The sequence below is a fragment of the Cylas formicarius genome, unplaced genomic scaffold (assembly GCF_029955315.1).
Source record: "Cylas formicarius isolate icCylForm1 unplaced genomic scaffold, icCylForm1.1 PGA_scaffold_1__22_contigs__length_36826433, whole genome shotgun sequence".
Lineage (NCBI taxonomy): Eukaryota > Metazoa > Arthropoda > Insecta > Coleoptera > Brentidae > Cylas > Cylas formicarius.
In genome coordinates, this window is record NW_026844264.1 from 9,049,473 (window position 1) to 9,071,492 (window position 22,020).

A 22,020-nucleotide genomic window follows, 5' to 3' on the forward strand; every position below is an offset into this window, starting at 1 on the left:
TTTTTTGGGAAAAAATGATATTTGTTAGTTCTCTATAAGAAAAAGTACTCGTGTTTAAAGTAAAAGAATATATATCGCGTTTAGAGTTATTTATTGTTTTAGCAAATAATGCTGACCGAATTAATAAATTATTTTAAATAGTTATTATAAATGAGAACGAACTATCTCAGCAAATAATGATTGTTTCAACAAATTACGAGGTACGAAAATCTTCAACTTACTTTTTGTTAGCAGTAAATTTTATGACCAAATTTCAATTTGGTATCTTAAGCCGTTTCAGAAAAAATAAAAAAAACCATGGCCGTATCTTCTGAAGGAGGCATTTTCGGGCGTATCAATAATATCAACCAAACTGACATTATTTTTTAATATTTAATTTATCCTCTACATTCGTGGAATGTTTTTTGTAGCCTAAAAAAATTGAAACATTAATATTAAATATAAACATTTTATAGACAGTTTTCTTCATAATTTTTTGAATTTTTATGGTTTTTCTTTTTTTTTAGTATAAAAGACTAATTTAAAGAAACTGGTTGTCAAACAAAACTGATAATCTCTTAATGTTATTAGAAGATATCAGGTTGGGGTTCTTCTAACATGGCTCAATGTCATCATCAATTTTTACGATTTAAATCGAAAATTTCACATTTAAATCGTTTCATATCGTTTCGGTTACTCTGTTTTGATAACCAATAGACTATAGATACCTGTTGCATCGGTAAGAACCCGTGATGGTGATGGTAGTGCGGCAGAGAGTTGTTCAAATCGAACACCGATGTGCTGTGGGGGAGAACTCTGCCCGGTGGCGGGCACGAAGTGTTGCTGAGTTTCCTGCTCAGTCTTGATCCCGTTTCTGAGCCCGATACACTCCCGGTCCGACTGCGCCGGTTCCACTGATCCCACTCCGGGTATCCGCTGTCTCTGCTGGAAGGCTGCGAAACGTGCTTAGTTTTTGGGTCTCTTGCAGATATGCAGGGTATCAGAATATTATCTTTCAATAATTTCTAACTAACATCTTCAAATTTCAAATTCTTAAGATTATAAATAATGGAAATAGAAAACATTTTGTCAAAAAAATCCGTTTTTTTTGTCATTATTTTGTCCCCCGGAAAGACTAAGGAACTTATAATTAAACAACTGACTATTTTTTTTGAATAGTCAGCCAAATTTCAGCCGGATCGGCTAACGTCGACCTCGATCCAAAATTTCATTAAATTTGTGATTTTTCCTAAAAATTTACATTTTTAATTTTTTAAAATACCTACTTCGCTCCGAGAAGATTGAAATTTTTACGAAAGATGAAGGTCGATGAGATCTATCCGTCCCCCCAGCCCCCTCCATTTAATTATACTTAAGCATTTTTTAAAAATTTGCAGCGTCCCACAAAAACTGTTCCCGACGGCGATAGGGGAAGGACCGAGGTAAATAACGTATAAATTTCAAATTTTCAAAATTATAAATAAGGGAGATATTAAAGTTTCAAAATTGACCATCGATTTTCGGGCCTATTTTTGAGCCCGAAATGCGATTTCGAGGTGATTTCTCAAAAGTGGATAAAATTCTGCATAGGGATGTTTTCGAAGACGAGAAATTCGAATTTGTAATTACTTTTTGAAAATATCGATGAATTATCGATATTTTTTCGAAAAAATCATTTTTTTACAAATATTTGGGCCCGCGACGGGATAAAAAAACTTTTAATACCCTCCCGACCCCCTATTTACGTGCCCAATTTCAGCCGAATCAATCGGATCGGATAGAGCAAGGACTTTTGACTCGATGGTAAATTTCACTTACAATAAAAAAACTAACCTGATCGGAGTCGGTGACGGCCAGGGGTAAATTCGGAGTGGTTCCTCTCATTGCCAGTTGATGTTGACGGTACCTTTGTTGCAGAGAGGGACTCGGGCTGGGCATTTGCATGTGTCTAGAGTCCTCTGACCTGGTGGGACTGCTCGGAACCAAAGAACTCGCTCTGAAACCTGAAAAAATCCGTCAGGCTTGACTACTCTCTAGCATTTTTACTTACGTACTCGGATAGTTTACGAAATTTGGAGTGGGCGGTAAGGGTCTCGTACCCAAACTGGACCCCCTCCTCAGACTGTTGGTTTTATCTGCGAAACTGTTGTCGTCCCTTCTGGGCATCGTGAACGACGAGAATCCCTAAAAAATTGGAATTCATTATCGCTCCACGTTTTACACCTCCTGTTAGACGTAGACGTATTGTCAGTGTGAAAATAAAATAAATCTCACACCGCCAAAAATACGGCAGTTTATTTCTTCACATTCAGATTTGGACGTAAAATGTAACTAAATTGTTTGAACTAGTTTGGTTAAATCTGAATCTGAAAATAACCCCACCCCCATATCCACATATATATGGTGTCACGCAATTACCTGACAGTTCAAAGCGTACTGAAAGTTAGTGCTCGAAGCTTGTAGTTAAGGCTTTGGATTTAAATGGATATACGTAATTTAAACAAAAAATGAGCACGTACCTGATTCTGTCTCAGCGGAATGGGGGTGGGGCAAGGCGAGGGGCCGACGGAACCGGCTCTCCTGTGTCTTCTGGGGGGCGGCACGGGTACGCTCGGAACTTCGCCCTTGGGTGGCAAGGGGGGTCTAATAGACTGCGTGCCCTTTCCTTCGACTCTCTAAATCGGAATTTCGTAAAAAAATGTGAAACGGCTGTGCGATGATAATTTACCCTTCTTATATGGGTTTGCCTCTTTGGGTGACGGTGGTACATGTCGTCGCAGGAAAGGCAGAAATTCTGAATACACTGTTCGCAGTGTACAGACACCGACGGCGACGTCGAACCGCATAGCTGACAGGGTTTTAGTATGTGCGTTTTGGTAACTACGGATAAAAAAATGTGGTTAAATCCGCTTTTCCCCTAATTTAGGGAAATTCTGTGCAATGTGGCAACACCGCATGGGAAGTGTCTGCGAAGGCGATGTCTAACCGCATAGCTGGCAGGTTTTTAGTGGGTACATTTTAATAAGTGCAGATAAATTAACGTGGGTAAATAACTATTCTCTTAAATTAAAGAAAGTGTGGCAATGTGGCAACACAGCATGTGAAGTATCTGTGGATAATCGACGGCGATGTCTAACGGCATAGCTGACAGGTTTTTAGTGCGTGCGTTTTGATAAGTGCGGATAAAGGAACGTGGTAAAATGTACTTTTCTCTTAAATTAAAGAAACTGTGTGCACTGTGACAACAGCGCATGGAAAGTGTCTGGGTTAACTCCTCAAACGCCAAGTCCCAACCACATAGGCTATATACAGTGATTAAGCCCATGTAGAAGCAATTTAGAAAGAAATCAAGTGATGAGGAATACGTACGTGTTGCGGTTTTTGGCATCACTGCCTGAGCGTTAGAGTATTGTTGTCCGAAATCGATAATTTCATAATCAGGCTCCTGACCAGGGTGCTTGTTCGTATATCTGGATATAACGTTTTCGTCTTTAGGCACCGGCGGAGGCGGAATGCCGCTGGATCCGCTCTTGTTCTGAAAATTATAGGCACTACTAATTTTGGCACATCCACTAAAATCTTGTTTGACGGCGATTTACTTTTTGTTAGACAAAAATATTAGTACTATCCCAATTATCAAAATATCTTTGAGGGGATTGATGATGCCAGCAATTTGGGATGCAAATTTCTCTCAAACGAGCCCGACCATACACAGTGTTAGTGACCTTGTTTACAACACAACCAAATAAATCGTCTATTTTAATTGGAATTTAAATTAAATAAACTCCGCTAACTCTTTTAATAAAGGTTGCCGTAAAATCAACCGACAATAAATTTTAATATCCAATGTGGATAGGCGCGGCAAATTTTAAATTTAGACTGGTAACTTTTGTCGCGCTGGCATTGGTAGCATCGAGTGTTTTTACTTCTGCTCAAATATGGCGCATCGATTGACAAAGCTTTGACAGTTTTGGTTTATAAAACTTATTAAAATACGTATTTGTTTTGTATGGAGATGTTTACTTTGCCGAATTTTTGTCGGGTCTGCCTTAAATACGACAAAAACCTGATCGACTTGGCTCATATCGAGAATGAACCGAGCGAAACGCTGATGAGTAAACTTCAGCTTTGCGTTTCCGAAGTGGTGGGTATTTTTTTTTGTTTGTTTTCTGCAGAATATGCCGCTATCGTTGTTTCTTGTAGGAGTGGACCACCTTCAAGCCTTTGTTATGCCATCCGTGCATCAAGCGGCTAAACATAGCCTACAGTTTTAAGAAACAATGCGTCCAATCGGCTGGCGTTTTAAAAAATTATGTCGAACTTGTGAAAGAATCTCAGAAAAAGAACGAATCTCAACAAAATGTTACGCCGAAAACGGAAAGTGGCATGCCTCCTGGTGGCGCATATATGTTGCTGCCTAATCAAAAGTATGTGAAAATACTTGTAGGTTCCCAGAATCAAGGCACTACAGGAAATACATTTCAAAATGTTTTTTTAAATTTAATACCTACCGCCACCTTGAACGCTGTGCCCGCTTCCAGCGAGTCGGCGCAAACGAACAAAGACACTAATCAGAATGTTTTTTTAAATTTAAATAACACTTTTCAAAAGTTCATACCACTGGCCCCTATAGATACCTCAATAAAAGTGGAACCACCTCCCCTTAAAAAGTGCGAGACCACAAAGCCTACAAATGTTAATGTAAATCAACTATTGACTGACAGTAAAGCAGAGGAAATGAGTGTTGAAATTGATCCTACGTCATTGCTACAGTTGGAGCATGATGATGGTAGCAATGAAGAATCAGCCATTAATGACTGGGATGAGGTGATAACCCATTCAAAAATAGATCCAAAGGAAACAAAGGTGAATGGGGACGTAACCCTAAATGGCAAAGATTCAATGTATGGAAACTATGTTCCTATACTTCCAAAACAGGAAGACTTTTTTTCGGGTCAACATTTTTTGTCTGGCTCCTTTGAACCAAGAGATATTGTTTGTGAATCATGCCAAAGAACATTCCCTTCTCTGAGACTGCTTAAACAACACTTTAAGCACTTCCACTTGGGGAAGTTGCCTTTTAAATGCGAGTACTGTTACACAGAGCATTTGACCAGAAGTGATTATGAGTCATGTGTCAAAAGCCACAAACTAGAATCGGACAGTTCAACTAACACCTCTCTCACATTGAAAGACTTTGCAACTGCTTCACCACAGGCTTTAGACGCTCTCTCCCTATCAGATTTTACGACCCAACAAAATTTAATACCCAATGAAAATGGACACTATGTTTGTGACATTTGCAATCACGTTTTTAAGAATTCGGCTGGAGTTTTGAGGCACAAGGTGAGAAAACATAATCACCGGGAAGCTAGAAAAAAATATTTTATTAAAGGCATGAAAAATGCCAAGTGCGATATCTGCCAGCGAGAGTTCTCTACACAGTCATACATGCAACTCCACAGGAAACTGCACATGAGAGACGATAAGGGTTATAAATACAAAGTATTGGGAAGGAGTAAATATGACCTCAGCAATGAAGATAAGGACAAAGAGGATAAAGCTGACAAACCTTCAGACGATAAAGAATCCCATGAAGGTACCCAAGAAGATGAGGAGCATAGTGATTCTAATGGCGAGCACGAGAGGAAAAAAAGGAAAATATCAATTGAGTCACAGGATGATTCGGGAGATGAAAAAGACAAAGGGGAGACTGCAGATAATGACAAAAAGGACGAAGTGGAAGACGAAGAAGATTCAGAAAGTGAGGATGAGGATCATGACACTGATGAGCAAGTGAGCGAAGAAAACTAAGACTAGGGTAGATCTTTTTTGCAATGCCATGTGGTATGTTGAGAGTGATATATTTACTGATAGGCCCACTCGAGCAAGCTTATTGACACATAATAATTGGATTTTTATATATACATTTTTTTTGCCATTTAGTTATTGTACTCTGTATACACCACTTTAATTTTTGAACTGAACTAGATAGACGATACTTTACTGCAACATTGTTTTAAGTATTTAAACATTCTGTAATATCTTTTTTTTTCTATCAGCATAAGGTTTTATACACTAGGTTAGCGTTAAGGTTAATTCTTGATTTTTTTTATCGATTAATTATACTTTGTACATATTTTTCTTAAATTTTCGAATAATTCGTCCTTTTTTAATAGATAAGAGGATATGCCTTTTAATTTTTTTTTTGCAGTTTTAAATATTATTTTAAATTGAAAGGTATTAAAGGCATATTTTGTAATATATATATTTGAAATTAAGTATATCGCCTAGTCTCAAAGCAATTTCAGTAATAACAGGACCCCATAATTTGTGCGGTAGAAAATTTATGAAACGAGAAGAATATATAGGAATTTCGTGGGGTCTGATTAGAAGACAGGCCACTTTTAAACTTTTGTAAAAAGTGCTAAACCGGCAAAATAGGCTCTTCGAGTAAAAAGTTAAACTTACCACCCATTGAGGCATGTTCCTCGCCAATCTCAGTTTGGTAGACGGATTCGATATGGCCATAGGCCGCCATTTGTTGTCGTTTTTATTCTGGAAACATATTTCGCTAAGATTACCTTCACGACACACTTTTTTTTTAATTTATATATCATTTGTATTTTATATATCGTACCCACAATAAATATTTTTTGAGAAAACTGTTGCCTTTATTCCTAAAAATATTTTTTAATTGAACATATGTTGCGAAACGTTAGCTCGTTAACCCCAATAGCATATTTAATATCGAATTATTTTAAATGAGTATAGGAAGTGTTAAATCTAAAAATATCACCGGTGAATATTTTAGGTATTTATAATTTTAAGCATCGGTCAGCGGCGCGAACGTTTTTGAACTATTTAAAATATTTTTATAGTGTTTGATATAAAATTTAAGGTCTGAAGTAAAGAAGAAACCGTTAAAGTACTTTACGCAGAAAGAGATTACATTCCCTACGCGGTTGTAATTAAGCACACACTTGTAAAAATATTCTATTTTTAGTGTGCGGGAAAATTATACATTAGTGCAGGGTTTCTATTTTGGGCCGAGTTTTGAATAAGTTATGTCATGTTGACAACCTGTTGGGCTCATAAACATTGGTTGAAAGAAGGAAATCGTTTGGGAAGTCTTAATGAAAAAAGTATCTAAAACGTGTAAAATTTGTCAGTTAACTCACGTTCATAATTAAAACTGGCGCCCTTTGTTCGAAGGGTCAGACGCGGTCGCAACGTAGCCAAAAGGGCCACAAAACGGGACTAAGCGCCGCCAGCACACTGAATAATCTCGCATGTCTGGCCGTATTCTAATATTAGTGTGTCTTTTTTGACAATTTGCCAAAATTCGTGAGTTTAAATACGGACGCGAGCCGCTGCTGTAGGTATTCTCCCGTTTCCTTTTTCATATATTTTTTTTATTACGAAGTTCATTATCACTGTTTCACGTTATTTGTTATTTTTGAAACAGCTTTGAACGAGCGAAAAGAAAAAAGGTCATACGTCCCAACGCGATTTCTTCAAGAATGGGCAGGTGCAAAAAAAATCAAATGACATATCTATTATCTATAATTTACGTGGTTTTCATATTTCCTGATTTATATGATCTGCAAGCTGTATGGTCTGCGTTAAAGAAGCACGTTATGGGCAGCTGACTCGCGGCATATTGGCGATCTTTTTTAGTTTGTGGTCTGTGGTCCGAGTTTTAAGCTAACCTTCGATAATTTGGTTGGTCACTTTTTTTGCCGGTTTTTTTAATACAAATTCTCGTATATTACAAACTCTTTTGGCTTGATTTTGTCGGTATATTCATATCCTTAATCATCTGGTAAGTAGGTTAAAGCGGCTAATTTTAAGTTTTATTTTAAGAAGACTCATATTTTTTAACCTAGTTGGGGGTTAAATCGTTATTTCCTTATTTCGCTTATTTAAAAATGAACAAGTTGGTAATACCCCCGTCACCAAATTGGTACGAGAGTGGAATTGGGGCCTGTGCTCCAGATAATACCTTGGTATACGGAGCGCGAGGGGACATAGTGGTCATACAGCCAACTTTTCTGGGGGAACCGGACAATGTCAGTATTATAGGAAAAGCACATTCTCAGAGGTATGTTCAGTATTGTATATGTTTATGCTCTCCTGTAGTATTTATTTTAGAGTTATATCTGTTTCCTTGAATAAAAATTGGGGAAAGCCTAATAAACTAGCGGCTACTGTAGCCGAAGATAAAATTGTGAAGGTTTGGAATCTTTGGACTTTGGAAAAGAAAATTTCACATGACAAGCATGTAAGCATAAGCGAGATTGTTAAGAGCAATGTTAGGTTAATAATATTGCAATTTGTAGCTTAATCAAGAAAAAGTTGCTGGGGTAGCATTTGCTGCAGATGACAGAGTGATAAGTGTTTCAGAGAATGGAGTTGTGGTTGTATGGAATGTGGTGTTGAACCAAACTCGTGAGTTGAGCAATTTGTTTGATTCCAAAGTTGTAATTACATGTTTATCAACATGTCCCCATGCCAGTTGGCTTACAGCTTTTGGACTTAAAAGTGGGCTTATTGTCATCACAGATTTAAGAGGAAGTGGTAAAATCCTGTACAAATTACGTGGTCATGACAAGCCTGTTGTGTCACTCTCTTGGTGTCCTGTTCCATTCAATATATTTCCTATTAGACCTCAAAATGAGGTAGGTGGTAAAGACGTTAAAGGCAAAGAACGAATAGCACCAAATTCAGAAAGACATGTTGAGCCTTCAGCCACAAAAACCCATGAAATTCCAGGTGACACAGTCAATATTCCAAGCCCAAACTTGAATGTGGGTGAGGAAGTCGAACCCCCACAATTAAATTCTTTTCAAAATGAAGACTTTAAAGAGTCTTTGCCCAATGGAGCAAAATCTGAATGTGTAAAGGAAGAAGTTTCAACACCAACTGATCGTAACATAGTGGACATGGATTTAGATTTGACTTTAAATCTCAAAGAAGGAAGTATATCACCAGCTACAGTTGGTCAGAGGAAAGAGAATCTAGATTTGGTTGCTCCCAATTTAGATGCGGTTGTAGAAAATATTGCAAAAGATAAAGATAGTCTCTTACACTTGGAGGAAACAGGCGAACCAATTGTAAGCACTGAAGAGGCTCGAAGGGAGTTTCTTTTAGCATCTTCTGCAAGAGAGGGGTATCTATTTTGTTACAATTGTTTTTAGAATAACTAAAATGTTTCCCATTAGTAATATCTACATTTGGCGAGCTGGCACTGATGGGCGGCTCCAAGCTTTTATCAATCTTACCCAGAGTAAAGCTCAATCTAGAAAGACACGCTCATACGACAAAATGTTTATCACTTTGTGCTGGGTTTCACCCAATGCCCTGCTATCTTCTTCCAAATCCGGTGAGCTCTTCCAATGGACTTTGCCAAAACCACAGGAGTAAGCGTGTTTTTAGTAAAATTTAAGTAAAACTGATTGAAAAATTCTAGAGTGTCAAAACAGTCTCGTTTAATCCATCGCGACCATCACGGGCTTATATTTAACATATCCGCACCCATTAAACCATTAAAGGAAAGCGAAGCATCAGACGAATACAACGTCTGGTCATTGGGTCAAGACCGTTTGGTCCTCAACACAGATCTGCAGAAGGAGAGGAAAAATCTGAACTGTTATCCTACACTAGGTGCCAGCATTACCTGTTTTGCCCAATCTCCGCTGGATCCAAACAGGTACTTGATTTTTTAGCATTGTATTTTGAAAATAACAAACAACTCTTACAGATTGGCTGTGGGCACCAATGACGGTCACATTAAAGTATGGGACCTCAGCGTGGAGCACACTAAACGTATAGTGTTCTCCAGCTTCTATCAAAAAATCCAAAGCAAAGTGACAACTTTGGCATGGCATCCAGTGCAGGAACGGTTACTGGCTTATGGCACGGCGGAGGGACGTGTTGGCATAGTGGATGCAGTATCGGAATCAAAACTTCCGAAACTGTTTCCCGATTTTTTTCAATCGCAGATATATAGAGTAGACTGGGGTCCTATGGGGGGCAAGAATTCGCACATAGGTTTATATGTGGTGGCTCAGGGAAAATTGGTCATTTTCGATATTAAAGCTTTCGATAAAGGTATTTCAGCACTCGGGCGAAATATGCTATTCAATTAATCGTGTTCGTAGATCCGACTGTAGTGGACGTCCCCGATAACACTTTCGTTTATACCATGTCCTGGAAACCCGACTACACTGTTATGACTTTGACAACTAAATCGGGCGCATTGATGATATACGGGGCTGATTTGCAACTAAATCGCACCTTGTACTTACACCAAAAGTTACAGTCTATAGTTTGGCATCCCGCAGCTGCCACTTCCACCTCCCGGTACTCCAAGGTTTTTGCCACCACCGAAAAATTTTCAGAGTGCGTCGTATATGACCTGAGCATTCAAAGTGATGACAGCGACCGAATGGTAATGGCGAAGTTTGAAAATCGGGGTTGTGTAGTGAATTGTGTAGCATGGAATCCACACTGTGAGACTCAGCTCGTCATGGCGGGAGACGATGGTGTTTGTCAGGTAAATTCGGGAATTGACTGGTTGTTAAAAAGGTGAAGGACGTCATTTTGATTTTTTTCACAAAAAAATACTAGAGGACAAACAATATTTTGCCACACCTTGGGAAATGACAATTTTTTTTTGGCTTATAGATTTGCGATGTCGAACAGGACACCGTTTTGCTCACCTACACGGACCCAAATTTTGATGGCGTAACAACAGTGATATGGAGTCCTTTGGACAGTGATTTTATTGTTGCGGGTTCAGTTGCCCAGAAATTGATCATTTTCAAGGTTTCCGAGCAACATTTTGTTCCCAATTCTGGTATGCTTTTCCACAGTTCAGTAATATACAGAGTGTTGTATTATAACAAAACGATTTGCGTGTTACTAAGGACAGTGTCTTTTAATGTGACGTAATATGAATCTACTGTATAGTCTATGCTTCAGTTTGAGGGAGGGAATATTATATAGTAATGCTTTGCTATGCTTTGATATTAACTTTTAAAAAATTAAATAAGTCATTATGTGATTAAATTAAACAGGACTTGCGCTGTAATGATGAGAGGTGGACTATGTTTTAAGAATTTTAGAATTTTTTGTTATGTGTGTACTCCTGGATTAATTATGCAATACTTTTTGGGGTTCCTCCTTGTTTGCAAATTGTGTATTCGTAGCACAAAAGTGCATTATTAGGTGCAATTACAACTTGCCTCCACAGGTGGTCCATATTTTCAAAACCTTGATATGCTCATAGCTTTCTTTCATTGGTAATTTTTTTTTAATCGTGATTTATTTCAAAGAAAAAGTTGGCCTACGAAATCCACGGATTCCAGCTCGTAGATATACTTTTTTTTTAAAAGAGGGCCTCAATACAAGGTTATAAAAGCTTATAAAGCACTGCCTGCCAATATTCGATAGATGACTGTGATTAATTTAAAAAAGAACTGTTCAAATACTTAAAATTTAAATGTTTCAGTAATTTGCTATTTTGATTGAAATTGGAGGTTTTGAGGTTATGTGTGTTGGACTTTGTATCTGACAGTAAAGGAAAATAATAAAAATAAAAATTGCATCTTCTTCACAGAGGTGTTTTACGTTTTCGACGTATCAGAATAGAATTCTCGAATCACTCTTGCAATTAGCAAATTCAATTAGTTAGTTGCTGAAGGTTGATGATTAATCGCACTGATATTCGTAGAAATAACATCTTTGAGAAACAAAAGACTGGCTGCTCTGACTAAAGAGGCGACCGATTTACTACCCAAAATTAAACAGACAGAAAACGAAATGAACCAGAAATCATCGAAAAATAGCTCTAAAAGTCAGATTCTGCCGGTTTTTTATACGCCAAAGGAAACAACTCAGGCTTCTGACTTGAGGCAGTTGCTGTCGCAGAAATCTTCGGGAGAGCCCAGCGCGCTCCAGCTATTCGGAAGTCGCGAGGATATGTTAAAAATCGTGGACGCCAATAGTGGGTAACGTTTGAAAAAAAAAAACGCCTCATTGACGAATTTCGTTTCAGTAAAAACTTTAAACTCCCGTGGAAAATACCAATCGAGCAACACGTTGTCCCTTTGGAAAGGGGACATCAATTGTGCTATTAAAGACGCGATCAAGGAGAAAAGGGTAACCCCATGGATATTATCGTTGTGCCCCATGGTTTCCCCAAAGTAAGATTCCTTTCCTTGGAGGTTGACAACTCGCTTTCGTTCATCTCGTAGGTTGTGGCAAGAGGGTTGCGATACGTACGCCAATCAGTTAATGGAAGAACCCAACGCCGACCCGTTAGAGATTGTGACTTACCTTTTGGCATGTCATAAACTCGAACAGGCAGTCGAGGTCCTCTGCGATAGAGGTCTGTTACGCGAGGCTTACGTCTTGGTTAAATCTAGGTTGCCGGATGACGACCCTATGGTTAAAACAACCCTTGAAAAATGGGCCAAGGGATTGACTTTCAATGGCAGTTTCGAAATGGCCGCAGAATGGTATGCCGTTACGCGTTTGGAACGACTTTCGCACTATTTTTTGTAAATTTTAGTTACATTGCTCTGGGTAAATACGAGGAAGCGGCTTCGGTATTGTTTAGGAGATCCAATGCCGACCTGCTCGAGGTAGCGGTCGACATTGCGCGGAAATCAGGCAACGAGGAGCTTCTCAAGGCGGTCCTATTCCGGTTCAACGCGTTCAGGAATGCCAGTCCCAGTTGCGATGGTTAATCAACGCCGTTTTTACGCCATAAGGGTAAAACACAGTGAAAGCAGGTTTCTTGCTCACTGGTAACCATCCCTGAGATCAGTACCCAATGCCCGCGTTTATTTAGTACACATTATAGTGCATTTTTATATGAACAAATATTAATTGCACTTGATAAGGTACTACATCATGGTGAAAATCACTATTTCAAGGCGCTAAGGGATGACCAGGAACGCTTTTTTCAATACACCAGAATGGAATAGGTGACCTTTGAGTTTATTTGTAATAAAGTTCAATATCGTCCAATGAAACACTGGCGTAATCAATTTTCTCAGTTGTAAACAGATTGTTGAGGTTACATAAAGTAAAATAAAAAATAAAAGAATTTATTGTCCAATCATGTATAAATATTTAAAGTTGTCAGTATGAGTCAGTATAACAAACAGTTTACGCATATACAAACAATCTAAAATTCGTAGGCCATGTAGCTTTCAAAGTGGCATTCAAAAAAATCTATCATTGTTCTGTTAAAATGTGTGTAATAGCTTTTAATACCAATGAAGTTAATTTACGATTGAGTTTAGTTTACACGATGTTAGGGAACACACATCATTTTTATATCTGGTATCATACATGTGAAAATCAGAATTATGCACTGATAGATGAAAAATGAAGGGAGAGTTAGTGTTTTCATTTTTTTTAAATAGTGTCTTGTAGTTGTCCAAATTTTGTGCACAATTCAATTCAAACAATCTTTTTTGAATTTTAAAGATTCTATCTGCCTCTGAAGAGTCTCTGTACAACATTATGCTATATGATATCACATTTTAAACTGCAGCAGAGTTGTTAGTCAGTTGTTAGTAAATAACTTTACCTGAAACTACTGTAGAAGTACCCTTTGTACCAATAGGTGACGAAGTATATGCCCTGTAGATATATTACACATTTTTCAATATTTGTCAATAACATTCCTATTAACATATTTCCGTAGGTTTTCACGGCCGGTGTTGTAATTAATAAGTTTTTCCGGGCTGACAAGCTTGCTACTGCTACTGCGGCAGCCATCCGCACTGTTGCGGTACTAGTGCCGGATAGCGAAGTGTTGTAACGCTTGGACGGACGGCGGACTGAGCGGGTGTTAATACAGCCTGCCTCCTTGCCAAGTTGTTCGTATACGGTTTCGTGTGTGTTTTCTTTAAGATGTTGTGTCTTATTTTATTCACTTGTAGCTCTTGTTAAAATTGTCTTTGTGTTTATGTATTTCGATTGTCTCTCGATGTAATCTTGCATAATAGTGCTTCTTCGTGTTTTCAAATGTGATGTTATGATCCCCGTTCGAAAACACGTGCTTCGCAGCCACCGATTTATCTACTTGTCCCAAGCGGCAAGATCTTCTATGCTAAACGTGTAGTAACGCTACGTTTCGTTGTACCAATATAGACGTCTCCTCTGGAACATGGGATTCTGTATACCCTGGTTGACGACAACGGTTAGCCGATCATGGGTTTAAAAATTGATTTTACATTATGTTTCGCCATTATTTTACCGATCCGGTCCGTTACGCCTCCGATGTAAGGGAGAGTAGACCGTCCGGTGGCGTTTCTTCTTTCGTCTCTTGTTTATTTGGTTTTTTGGTCATATGACCATACAACGGTCCACTGAGGATAGCTGTGGCAATAGCAGTTGAAAGCTTTGGTAGCAAAACGAATAGACCACACGTTGGTTTTCTGAGTGCCGATCGCCGCTTACTCGACGGAACTATAATCCTTTGTTGCAAAACGGTACTGGCCATAATGTACCTGCGCGCAGACTCTGTGTCGCGCAGCTCTCGACAGTTGTTAAAAATGTGTGTTCTAACTATCTTCGACCCATATTTTTTATATTAAAGATTGTGTTTTTTTTTTTTTTAAATATTTCTCTAATTTTGATTTCAAAATGTCGGGCCCAGGTGAAGTAATATTGTGGCGCCTGTGAATCAGAGGATGCGTGCCGGTGGCCATAGTGAGGGTGACTTTGAAAATATGACCCAATCAAACACACAATTTGTGGAACTACCGTCTAGTTTACAAAACAATATTTTCATGTAAACAGCTGTATAGATGAATCTCTGGTTGGAACAAAATGCCAAACCACCATGAACCAATATTTACCAAATAAAAGCATCATAGATGGGGCATAAAATTTTGGATGCTCTGTGATTCTATTACTAAATATTGTTTAGGTTTTTATTGTTTTAATTACCACAATTTAATTTTTTTAAGTTTGGGATACTATTTCAATAAACATCTATTTACTGACAATTTCTATATCAGTATAAAGTTAGTCAAGTCACTTCTGAAGAAAAGGACATACACAACTGGACTATAAGGCGCAACAGAAAGCTCATACCCAAGGAAGCAAAAATAACGAACGTTGGCGAGTAACGCAGAAATTCTAACGTCTTCTCATCGCGATGAACAGTATTGGAAATGTAACAGCATACAAATTTTTTATCTATAAAAATGCACTTTTTTAATCAGTTTGAGTTAGTCTTTTAACGAAGTTCATCTTAATCCTCCAGGATTGGATAAATGAATAAGCAGCAATAACACTGCAATCTCTTGTAAGGTCCATGGTACACTACAGACCGGTCTGCTCTGACAATCTGCTTGCGTATTGACCACCTTAGAACCAGCTGCTCAGAGTAAGCGATCGGCACCGAGAATCTGACACTACCTGTTGTTAGTGGCATCCATCTTGGACGTACCTTTATAGTTTGAAAGGGTGGTAATAATAGAGAGACTTGTAAGAGCCGATCAGCGTTGGGTGCTGGTAAACAGGAAACCTGCTTCCACTGTGCTTTTACCCTAAACGAGGTTGAGCTGACAGTTATGTTTTAGGCGAGTCACACCAAGAGAAACGGGATGTATCGGAAGAAGAATCGATCGAAAACGGACACAATGGGTCAGATTCTTTAGTGAAAGTCGAGAGCGATGCAGTGCAGATGTCGAACGAACCCAATGCCACATCAGGTAGCTTATCGGGAAACGGCGACACTAAGTTCGTGGAAGAAAATAGCGTCGGATCGAGTTCGGGTAATGCGGCGCCAGACCCGAGCGGCGAACCTGAATTGGAAGCGTGTCTCTTAGAAAACCCAGTTGAAAGGGAGTCGGTAAATCCAGCATCATAAAGTTTCTGGATCGTCACTAGCGAACAAGATTTTTTTTGTTTTTGTTTGGTATTATGTTAGATTAAACGAAGCGAGATTATTTTTTTGTTGATTTGTGTTCAGTAAGAGTCGCTCACTCTTTTGTTTTTTTTTATGGAAAAGTTGAAAGTTTTTTTGTTGGGAGTGCCATTTGTTAAGTTTTTAGGAACAGGTAGTAGTTTGATTTTCAAATAAATTTTCTATGTTTGTATCTTATGGTTTTCCTTAAACCGTATAACAACCCATAGCACATGGAAGTGGGTTCATTTTAAAGTATTTATTTTCAAAAACACAGATACAGTTGTCAAAAATGTCATTTGCGCTTATCCTATGGAAATTATGTGTATCTTTAAGCCTTTTTGCTTACCATAAGTCTAAAAATTAATAAATGAAAGTAGAAAAGTTAATCATATTCGAATCTAATACAGAAGAATACGCTTCTCCACAGCCTTCCTGCAAATAGGGCACTCGGACATCTGGTCCCCGCACATTTGGCACAGCCCGTGCCCGCACAGGAAAATCATGTTCTTCAAACGGTCCAAGCACACTGGACACATTGTCTGAAAGCATTTGCACACCATATGGGTCAATGCTAAGCCTACAAAGAACTTATAATACCTGCTCTTTGATGTCCTGCAACTGCTGCTGCAGTTTTTGGATGTCGTTGGTGCTGGTAGTGTCGCGTCCGCCGTTGTTCATTATAGGCCCTTGAGGCAAAATTTCGCTCGACGTCGGCTGTTGAATATCCTCTTCTACGTCCGCTTTCACCTCGGATATCGTTCCGGTGCCGCCGCGGCAAATTGCCATCGGAATCATCAGCTCGATCTGAGACCGACATACCACGCACTTCTTCATTATTTGTGCGCAGCTCTCGCACGCGCACATGTGCGCGCACGGCATGAACAGCATCGACGACTTCTTGTCTGAACACACCATGCATTCCTCAATCTACGACGGAGAATATTTTTAAAAACAAAATTTTTCAACCAAAGAAGAGATATTGAAATTTGGTTTTGTTTAAGTCTAGCCTGGCTTCTGCTGAGCGCTGTTCTAAACTGAGGGCCAATTACTCTGAAAGCACCTTAAATACTAGCTAGTAGCAAAGGGTATAGGAGAGCTGTTTAATTTCTTCGCCGATGACCAAATCTCAAATGGACAAGGTTTGTATCTGCAAGTGGAAGAGCGTAGCCTACACTACAGCACTTATGCCCCACCAGGTCTATTGTGCTTCCACCTGGACGGAGCACTCGACTTTACATCAAGCCTAGTGACTTCACGTACGCGATGACAGCTGCCAGAGTGGTCTGTTTGATTACCGTCTTCCTGTTCGCACGTCTTGCACGTGGGGTTCTATTCAACCCAATTTGAATTGGTGCTTGTTAAGTAATCATTAACTGTAAGAATACCTGTAACGAAGCGTAGCTTTTAGACATAGTCAGGTATTGTTTGGCTGTGGTTTGGGTTGGATAGTTCAATAGCTTCCTACCTAGCCAACAGTTTTCTTCTTGGAATGTGTGTGCTCTTCCATCTAACTAAGGAGGATCACATTGTCCGCTGACGCATCAACAAGGGCACGGTGACATTCTACATTCTAGTACTCGTTCTGACGTAAACCGTGGTCTATGAGGTACCAAACTGCTTGTCTGCCATCTGTAAAGATGTATGCAGTTTTACCAGTAACTTCGCACCTGGCGTTTGCGGCTACAGTAATGCCAGCATACCGACCCTTTTTTACTCTTCGAACCATCGGTGTAGACGTTAATTACGTCTGCCTCGTTGATGCGTATATTTCCTCTAGTGTTTGTCATGTAGGCCTTTTGGCGCCATGGCATCCGTTCTCGCCTTTAATAGCGAGACCGAGATCGTCGCCTCATTCCAGACGCGATTCTGCCATGCTGCATGCCCCGCATTGCACCAAAAACACATCTGCTATGTATGTGTGTGAGACACAGTTTTCGTTGGTGTGGTTTTTATGGCATGCCAGCCTTTGGATCTGTTCTAATTTATGGTTCGCAGTTTTCTGTTGTGCCTTGTGGACTCAAGCAATTGTAATGGCTCTTATCATGATCATATGAACCTCACGTTTTCCCTATGAAACTGCTCATAAGAAATATATTCGTTTTCAATGTGGGAATACCTAACGTGCTATCGAGTGCCGCTCCAAGGTATTTTACAACCTGCCTCGGTGAAGCTGAGTTTAGTACTTAAGAGCTCGGGTGCGTCCATTCTTGTGAAAAGAACCGATCTTCCTGACATTGATGGACAGAGGGTACTCTGCTCTGTACATTTCTCTTTGAGTATTTTAGTGCTCTTCGAATACTTTCGAGCGTGCACTCAATTGTAGAATGAACAAATTATCAGTATATGCAACAGTGTGTAGTGGAGAACATATTAAATACCCATCCAATCACTGTTTCCGATGTGTCTATTTCAGTGAGGGAATCTAAAAAAAACGCTCCCTCTACACATCAATAAGCACTCCGAGGGTTGACCCCCGGTTGTCCAGTGATTACTTGACACGAGCCAAACGTCACTTAGTGCCGTTGGTCTCCTGTGGATGCACGCATATTGGTTTGAGTGAAGTGGCTTCTTAGTAACCACCTCATCTCTGATATACTTTTCACATAGCCGCTCTAAGGTTTTCAAACAGGCTTATGGAGCTGTAAATTTTGGAAGTAGAGTTAACCTAGCTTCAATAGTTTTGGTAGGAACACTACCGTCACTTTTCTGCTGTACGAGATATATGTATATATGATGTTTACATTATCGATCAGGCTAGAATTTTTTCTAAATTAGCTAGACATTAATTGAAAACCGGACCTCCACTTCCACTCCCATTAAGCTTAGTTGTCTCTTAGGCCGGCAGTCCTCCGTCAATAGACCTATCATTATCCTTACGGCCTTTCTTTTGTGGCTTAGCAAGTCAGCAAGTAAATTTGGCCAATTCTTCGGCGCTTTCGTTACATTTGTGGCCCATAACAGTGTCTCTGACTTGCTATGTGAGACACCAGTCCGTCTGTACCGATCGATACCTAAGTGCAATATCACATCACCATCCAGCCGTGATCAATTAATTAGTTTTCAGTGCAGAACATTGTTATCATTTAAGGTGCATGTACAGGCCTTTAGTTTAAGGCAGCCCTCTGAAGAAGCGAAAATTAAGCGAGACAGAGACATACCCGACGCGAGAAATCCAAATTGTAACGTCAATGCATCTAAAAATGTTACCTTAATACGGCTCGTAATAGATTCGCGACATAAGAGGCACTTTTTGACCCTCGGGGCGCAGCCCGAGCAGCATGTGACGTGCCCGCAAGGTTGAAACAGCGTGTCTCTTTTCGCGTCCGAACACACCAGGCACTCGTCAAGCGGCGAAGTGAGATTCGAGTGTTGGGTGTTCTGGTTCGGCCCCATGTCCATCTCGCCGCTTTGTTTGTCCTTGTGGCACTTCGTCAGGGTTTTGCAGAGATTCGGATCCGGACAGAGGTCTAGAGGTGTCTGTCCTGATAATAACAATTTCGAATGAACCAGATAAAGGAAAAACGATTGCGAGGCAACCGACCTTTTTTATTCTTAATGGTAAGATCGGCTCCATTGCCCGCCAGGAAGCAGGCGATACTAGCCGAGGACTTCTTGTCCGAGCCTTGGGTACCGAGACCCATAAGGAGTTTGCCGACGTCTTGGACGTCTTGCAGTTGTCGCAGTTGCGACAGCGTGTGGTGACGTAACGCCTCGTGAAGGGGTGTGTCCCCGTCTTTGTCAGCTATGTTGAGATTCGCGCCTTCGCGCACCAGGAGCTGTTAAAAAATGCGATTTGATAAAATAACCAGAGGTACGGCAGGTGCCTCGGGAGACTCACCCTCACTATCTGGGTGTGTTGCCGTTCGACGGCGAGGTGTAGTGCCGTTTGCAAATTGACGTTCTGCAGGTCCATGTTGGCCTTGCCGTGGAGAACCAGCTGTTCGGCGACTTCCACGTGGTTGTTTAGTGCGGCCAGGTGAAGGGCGGTGTATCCGTCATCCTTTTTCTCGTCGACGATCCACGGGCGTGGGAGTTTGGCCAGCAATATTTTCATGGCGCTGCAACAAAGTACATTTGATGTTATTACACGAATGTTTATTAATATGCTAAATCTAAATCTTAAAAAATAATATTTTACAAATAAAACCTTATAACTGAATTTTCTTTGACATGATAAATGAAAAGTATAATTCGCTAGTACGGTATGTTGACTAACGTGATCCATATTGCATTAGTTCTAACCTAGTGCGAGCATAGTGCAGAATAAGTTCGATTTACCCGTGCGCAGGCAGGCAGCCGGCGCAACACACTCGACCTTGTTTGGATTCAGTTATGCGGTACGCCGCTATCACAACCATAAATAATAAAATACCATATTATTAAAAAGAAAAGTAGATGTGTGCGAAGTATTGATGTTAGTTGTCAGCAGATCTTTCTACTCGCCGATGACCAAATCTCCATCGACATCAACTATCTGATGAGGAGGCATATAGTTAGGCGGGTTTAAAAATAAATTTTAGCAAACCCAAATATCCATCAATGAATTCACCCCCCTATAATTTAATATATCGGACAAGTGATCGAAGTTTCTCAAGACAGACGTGAATTTTCTTAGAAGTTGCGACGCAATGAAGCAAAAACAAAGAATAAATGTACAAACAACGATATCAGAAGAAATCGAGAGACGCAGACTTCACTGGCCTGTCAAAAAGGGAAGCCCTACAGAGGAATGCTTAAAACAAGTCCAGAATGATATTGAGAGAACAAATAAAAAAAGAAAATATTGGATGGGCATGGAAGCCTGGAATAGATGATATATACACGGCGTTCCATGACCATGACTGAAGTGGCTTGGAAGTGTGTTGCTGGGGTGATTTCAAGTTAAAATGTCAAATATAGATATATCCGGAACTAACGGAGCTACAAACGTCTGAAATTTTAAAGACCATTTAAAAAGAAACCGCTTTATTGAATTAGTTGCTTCAGTATTACCTTCGGCAGTCAGTATTATACGTATTATTATGGTGAATATCGTCGATGATTTCTCACTCTACAGTACCTTGTAGAACTGTTTTTAAAAATGTCCATCGATGTTTGAGAGAAACAGGCAGGTTTCCTATAGCTACTTCAATAGGAACTTGGTCAAGAAGAAGCAATACTTTATACGATTGATGCTCTAGTAGTGTCCGAAGAATATTAGACTTCCGTAAGCCGGAGGAGAGTATGGAGAATTTTACACAATTTCGAGACTTGAATTTAGTCTTTGGATATTGAGAAATCCTAGATTTATTTATTCACCCGAAGCGGATTTCACAACTCAACAATACTTGAAAATCCACGACAAACTCGGGAATTCCATTTTTATTAGATTTTTGGTGAGTATTTGGTGAGTATTGATGACCACCTCATAGGCCCGTTTATAACCGTTTAACTTCCCACGACCATTCGTTATTTACGTTTCATTGAAAATGATCTTCCAATATTACTGGATGATGTTCCTCTTAATGTAAGACAACGAATGCGGATGGATGCACGATGGATCCTCACGTTGGTCGACAAGTAACAGAATTTCTTAATCAAAATTGTACAAACCAGTGCACTTTAAGGGTTTAGCAATTCTTTGACCAGCAAGCTCACGTGAGCTTAATCCTTTAGTTTTATGGGAAAGACTGGAAACTTTAGTTTATGCAGAAAGTATTAAAAACAGAGAACTGGTAGCTGGAATTATGGATGCCACAGAAACAATTCGAGCTGATCCTAAGAGCTAGACTATGTAGACAACTGAGTAGACATATTGAACAACCAATTCAATAACATAAAATAAATTAAATATACAAAAAAACAAAGGAGTTTCTTTGTTTAAAATTTCAAATGCTTGTAGCTCAGTTAGAATAGTGTTCCGGGTCATTTGACATTTTTAACTTGCAATCACCCCAGCAACACACTTCCAAGCTATGGCAGTCATGTCGTGGGACGCCCTGTATATTTAACCTTTTCCAGGCCTCCCTGCCCAACCAATATTTTCTTCTTTTTTATTTCTTCTCTCAATATCATTCCGGACTTGTTTTAAGCATGCCCCTGCAGGCCTTCCCACCACCCTG

General features: G+C 39.6%; 4 protein-coding genes across 9 annotated transcripts in view; 2 read left to right on the plus strand and 2 right to left on the minus strand.

Annotated features, from left to right (window-relative positions):
* LOC132696604 (E3 ubiquitin-protein ligase lubel-like) overlaps positions 1-7,269 on the minus strand; it is a 31,441-nt gene extending 24,172 nt beyond the window's left edge. For all 3 annotated transcript variants that reach the window (XM_060661527.1, XM_060661525.1, XM_060661526.1), the window contains exons 1-8: positions 7,161-7,269; positions 6,451-6,537; positions 3,349-3,514; positions 2,708-2,859; positions 2,499-2,654; positions 2,034-2,163; positions 1,813-1,982; positions 708-932 (exon numbers count right to left, since the gene is read on the minus strand). In XM_060661527.1, coding sequence (XP_060517510.1) covers positions 708-932; positions 1,813-1,982; positions 2,034-2,163; positions 2,499-2,654; positions 2,708-2,859; positions 3,349-3,514; positions 6,451-6,537; positions 7,161-7,166 — 1,092 coding nt within the window. In that variant the 5' untranslated portion in view covers positions 7,167-7,269. The remainder of the gene's footprint in view (positions 1-707; positions 933-1,812; positions 1,983-2,033; positions 2,164-2,498; positions 2,655-2,707; positions 2,860-3,348; positions 3,515-6,450; positions 6,538-7,160) is intronic.
* Positions 3,917-6,457, plus strand: LOC132696606 (uncharacterized). The gene is made up of 2 exons (XM_060661532.1): positions 3,917-4,123; positions 4,183-6,457. The coding sequence occupies exons 1-2, from the start codon at positions 3,989-3,991 to the stop codon at positions 5,791-5,793; spliced, it is 1,746 nt and encodes a 581-aa protein (XP_060517515.1). The 5' UTR covers positions 3,917-3,988; the 3' UTR covers positions 5,794-6,457.
* Positions 7,270-7,364: 95 nt separating the features above from the next.
* LOC132696605 (gem-associated protein 5-like) lies at positions 7,365-16,070 on the plus strand. 3 transcript variants are annotated; one of them, XM_060661531.1, is made up of 14 exons: positions 7,365-7,804; positions 7,869-8,083; positions 8,134-8,263; positions 8,322-9,151; positions 9,204-9,401; positions 9,452-9,691; positions 9,743-10,092; positions 10,143-10,537; positions 10,669-10,840; positions 11,717-11,989; positions 12,041-12,188; positions 12,240-12,503; positions 12,557-12,759; positions 15,319-15,575. In XM_060661531.1, the coding sequence occupies exons 2-13, from the start codon at positions 7,911-7,913 to the stop codon at positions 12,732-12,734; spliced, it is 3,351 nt and encodes a 1,116-aa protein (XP_060517514.1). In that variant the 5' UTR covers positions 7,365-7,804; positions 7,869-7,910; the 3' UTR covers positions 12,735-12,759; positions 15,319-15,575. The 3 variants fall into 3 exon arrangements, with proteins under 3 accessions (XP_060517514.1, XP_060517512.1, XP_060517513.1); XM_060661529.1 differs by lacking the exon at positions 15,319-15,575 and adding an exon at positions 15,591-16,070 and having other exon boundaries at positions 7,367-7,804; positions 12,557-12,729; XM_060661530.1 differs by lacking the exon at positions 15,319-15,575 and adding an exon at positions 15,591-16,070 and having other exon boundaries at positions 7,367-8,083; positions 12,557-12,729.
* A 113-nt stretch (positions 16,071-16,183) lies between these two features.
* LOC132696607 (E3 ubiquitin-protein ligase MIB1-like) lies at positions 16,184-20,196 on the minus strand. 2 transcript variants are annotated; one of them, XM_060661533.1, is made up of 7 exons: positions 20,162-20,196; positions 19,758-19,977; positions 19,461-19,695; positions 19,127-19,401; positions 16,517-16,846; positions 16,325-16,458; positions 16,188-16,272 (listed from the first exon to the last, which is right to left on the minus strand). In XM_060661533.1, the coding sequence occupies exons 2-7, from the start codon at positions 19,971-19,973 to the stop codon at positions 16,248-16,250; spliced, it is 1,215 nt and encodes a 404-aa protein (XP_060517516.1). In that variant the 5' UTR covers positions 19,974-19,977; positions 20,162-20,196; the 3' UTR covers positions 16,188-16,247. The 2 variants fall into 2 exon arrangements, with proteins under 2 accessions (XP_060517517.1, XP_060517516.1); XM_060661534.1 differs by having other exon boundaries at positions 16,184-16,458; positions 20,162-20,195.
* Positions 20,197-22,020: the final 1,824 nt, after the last annotated feature.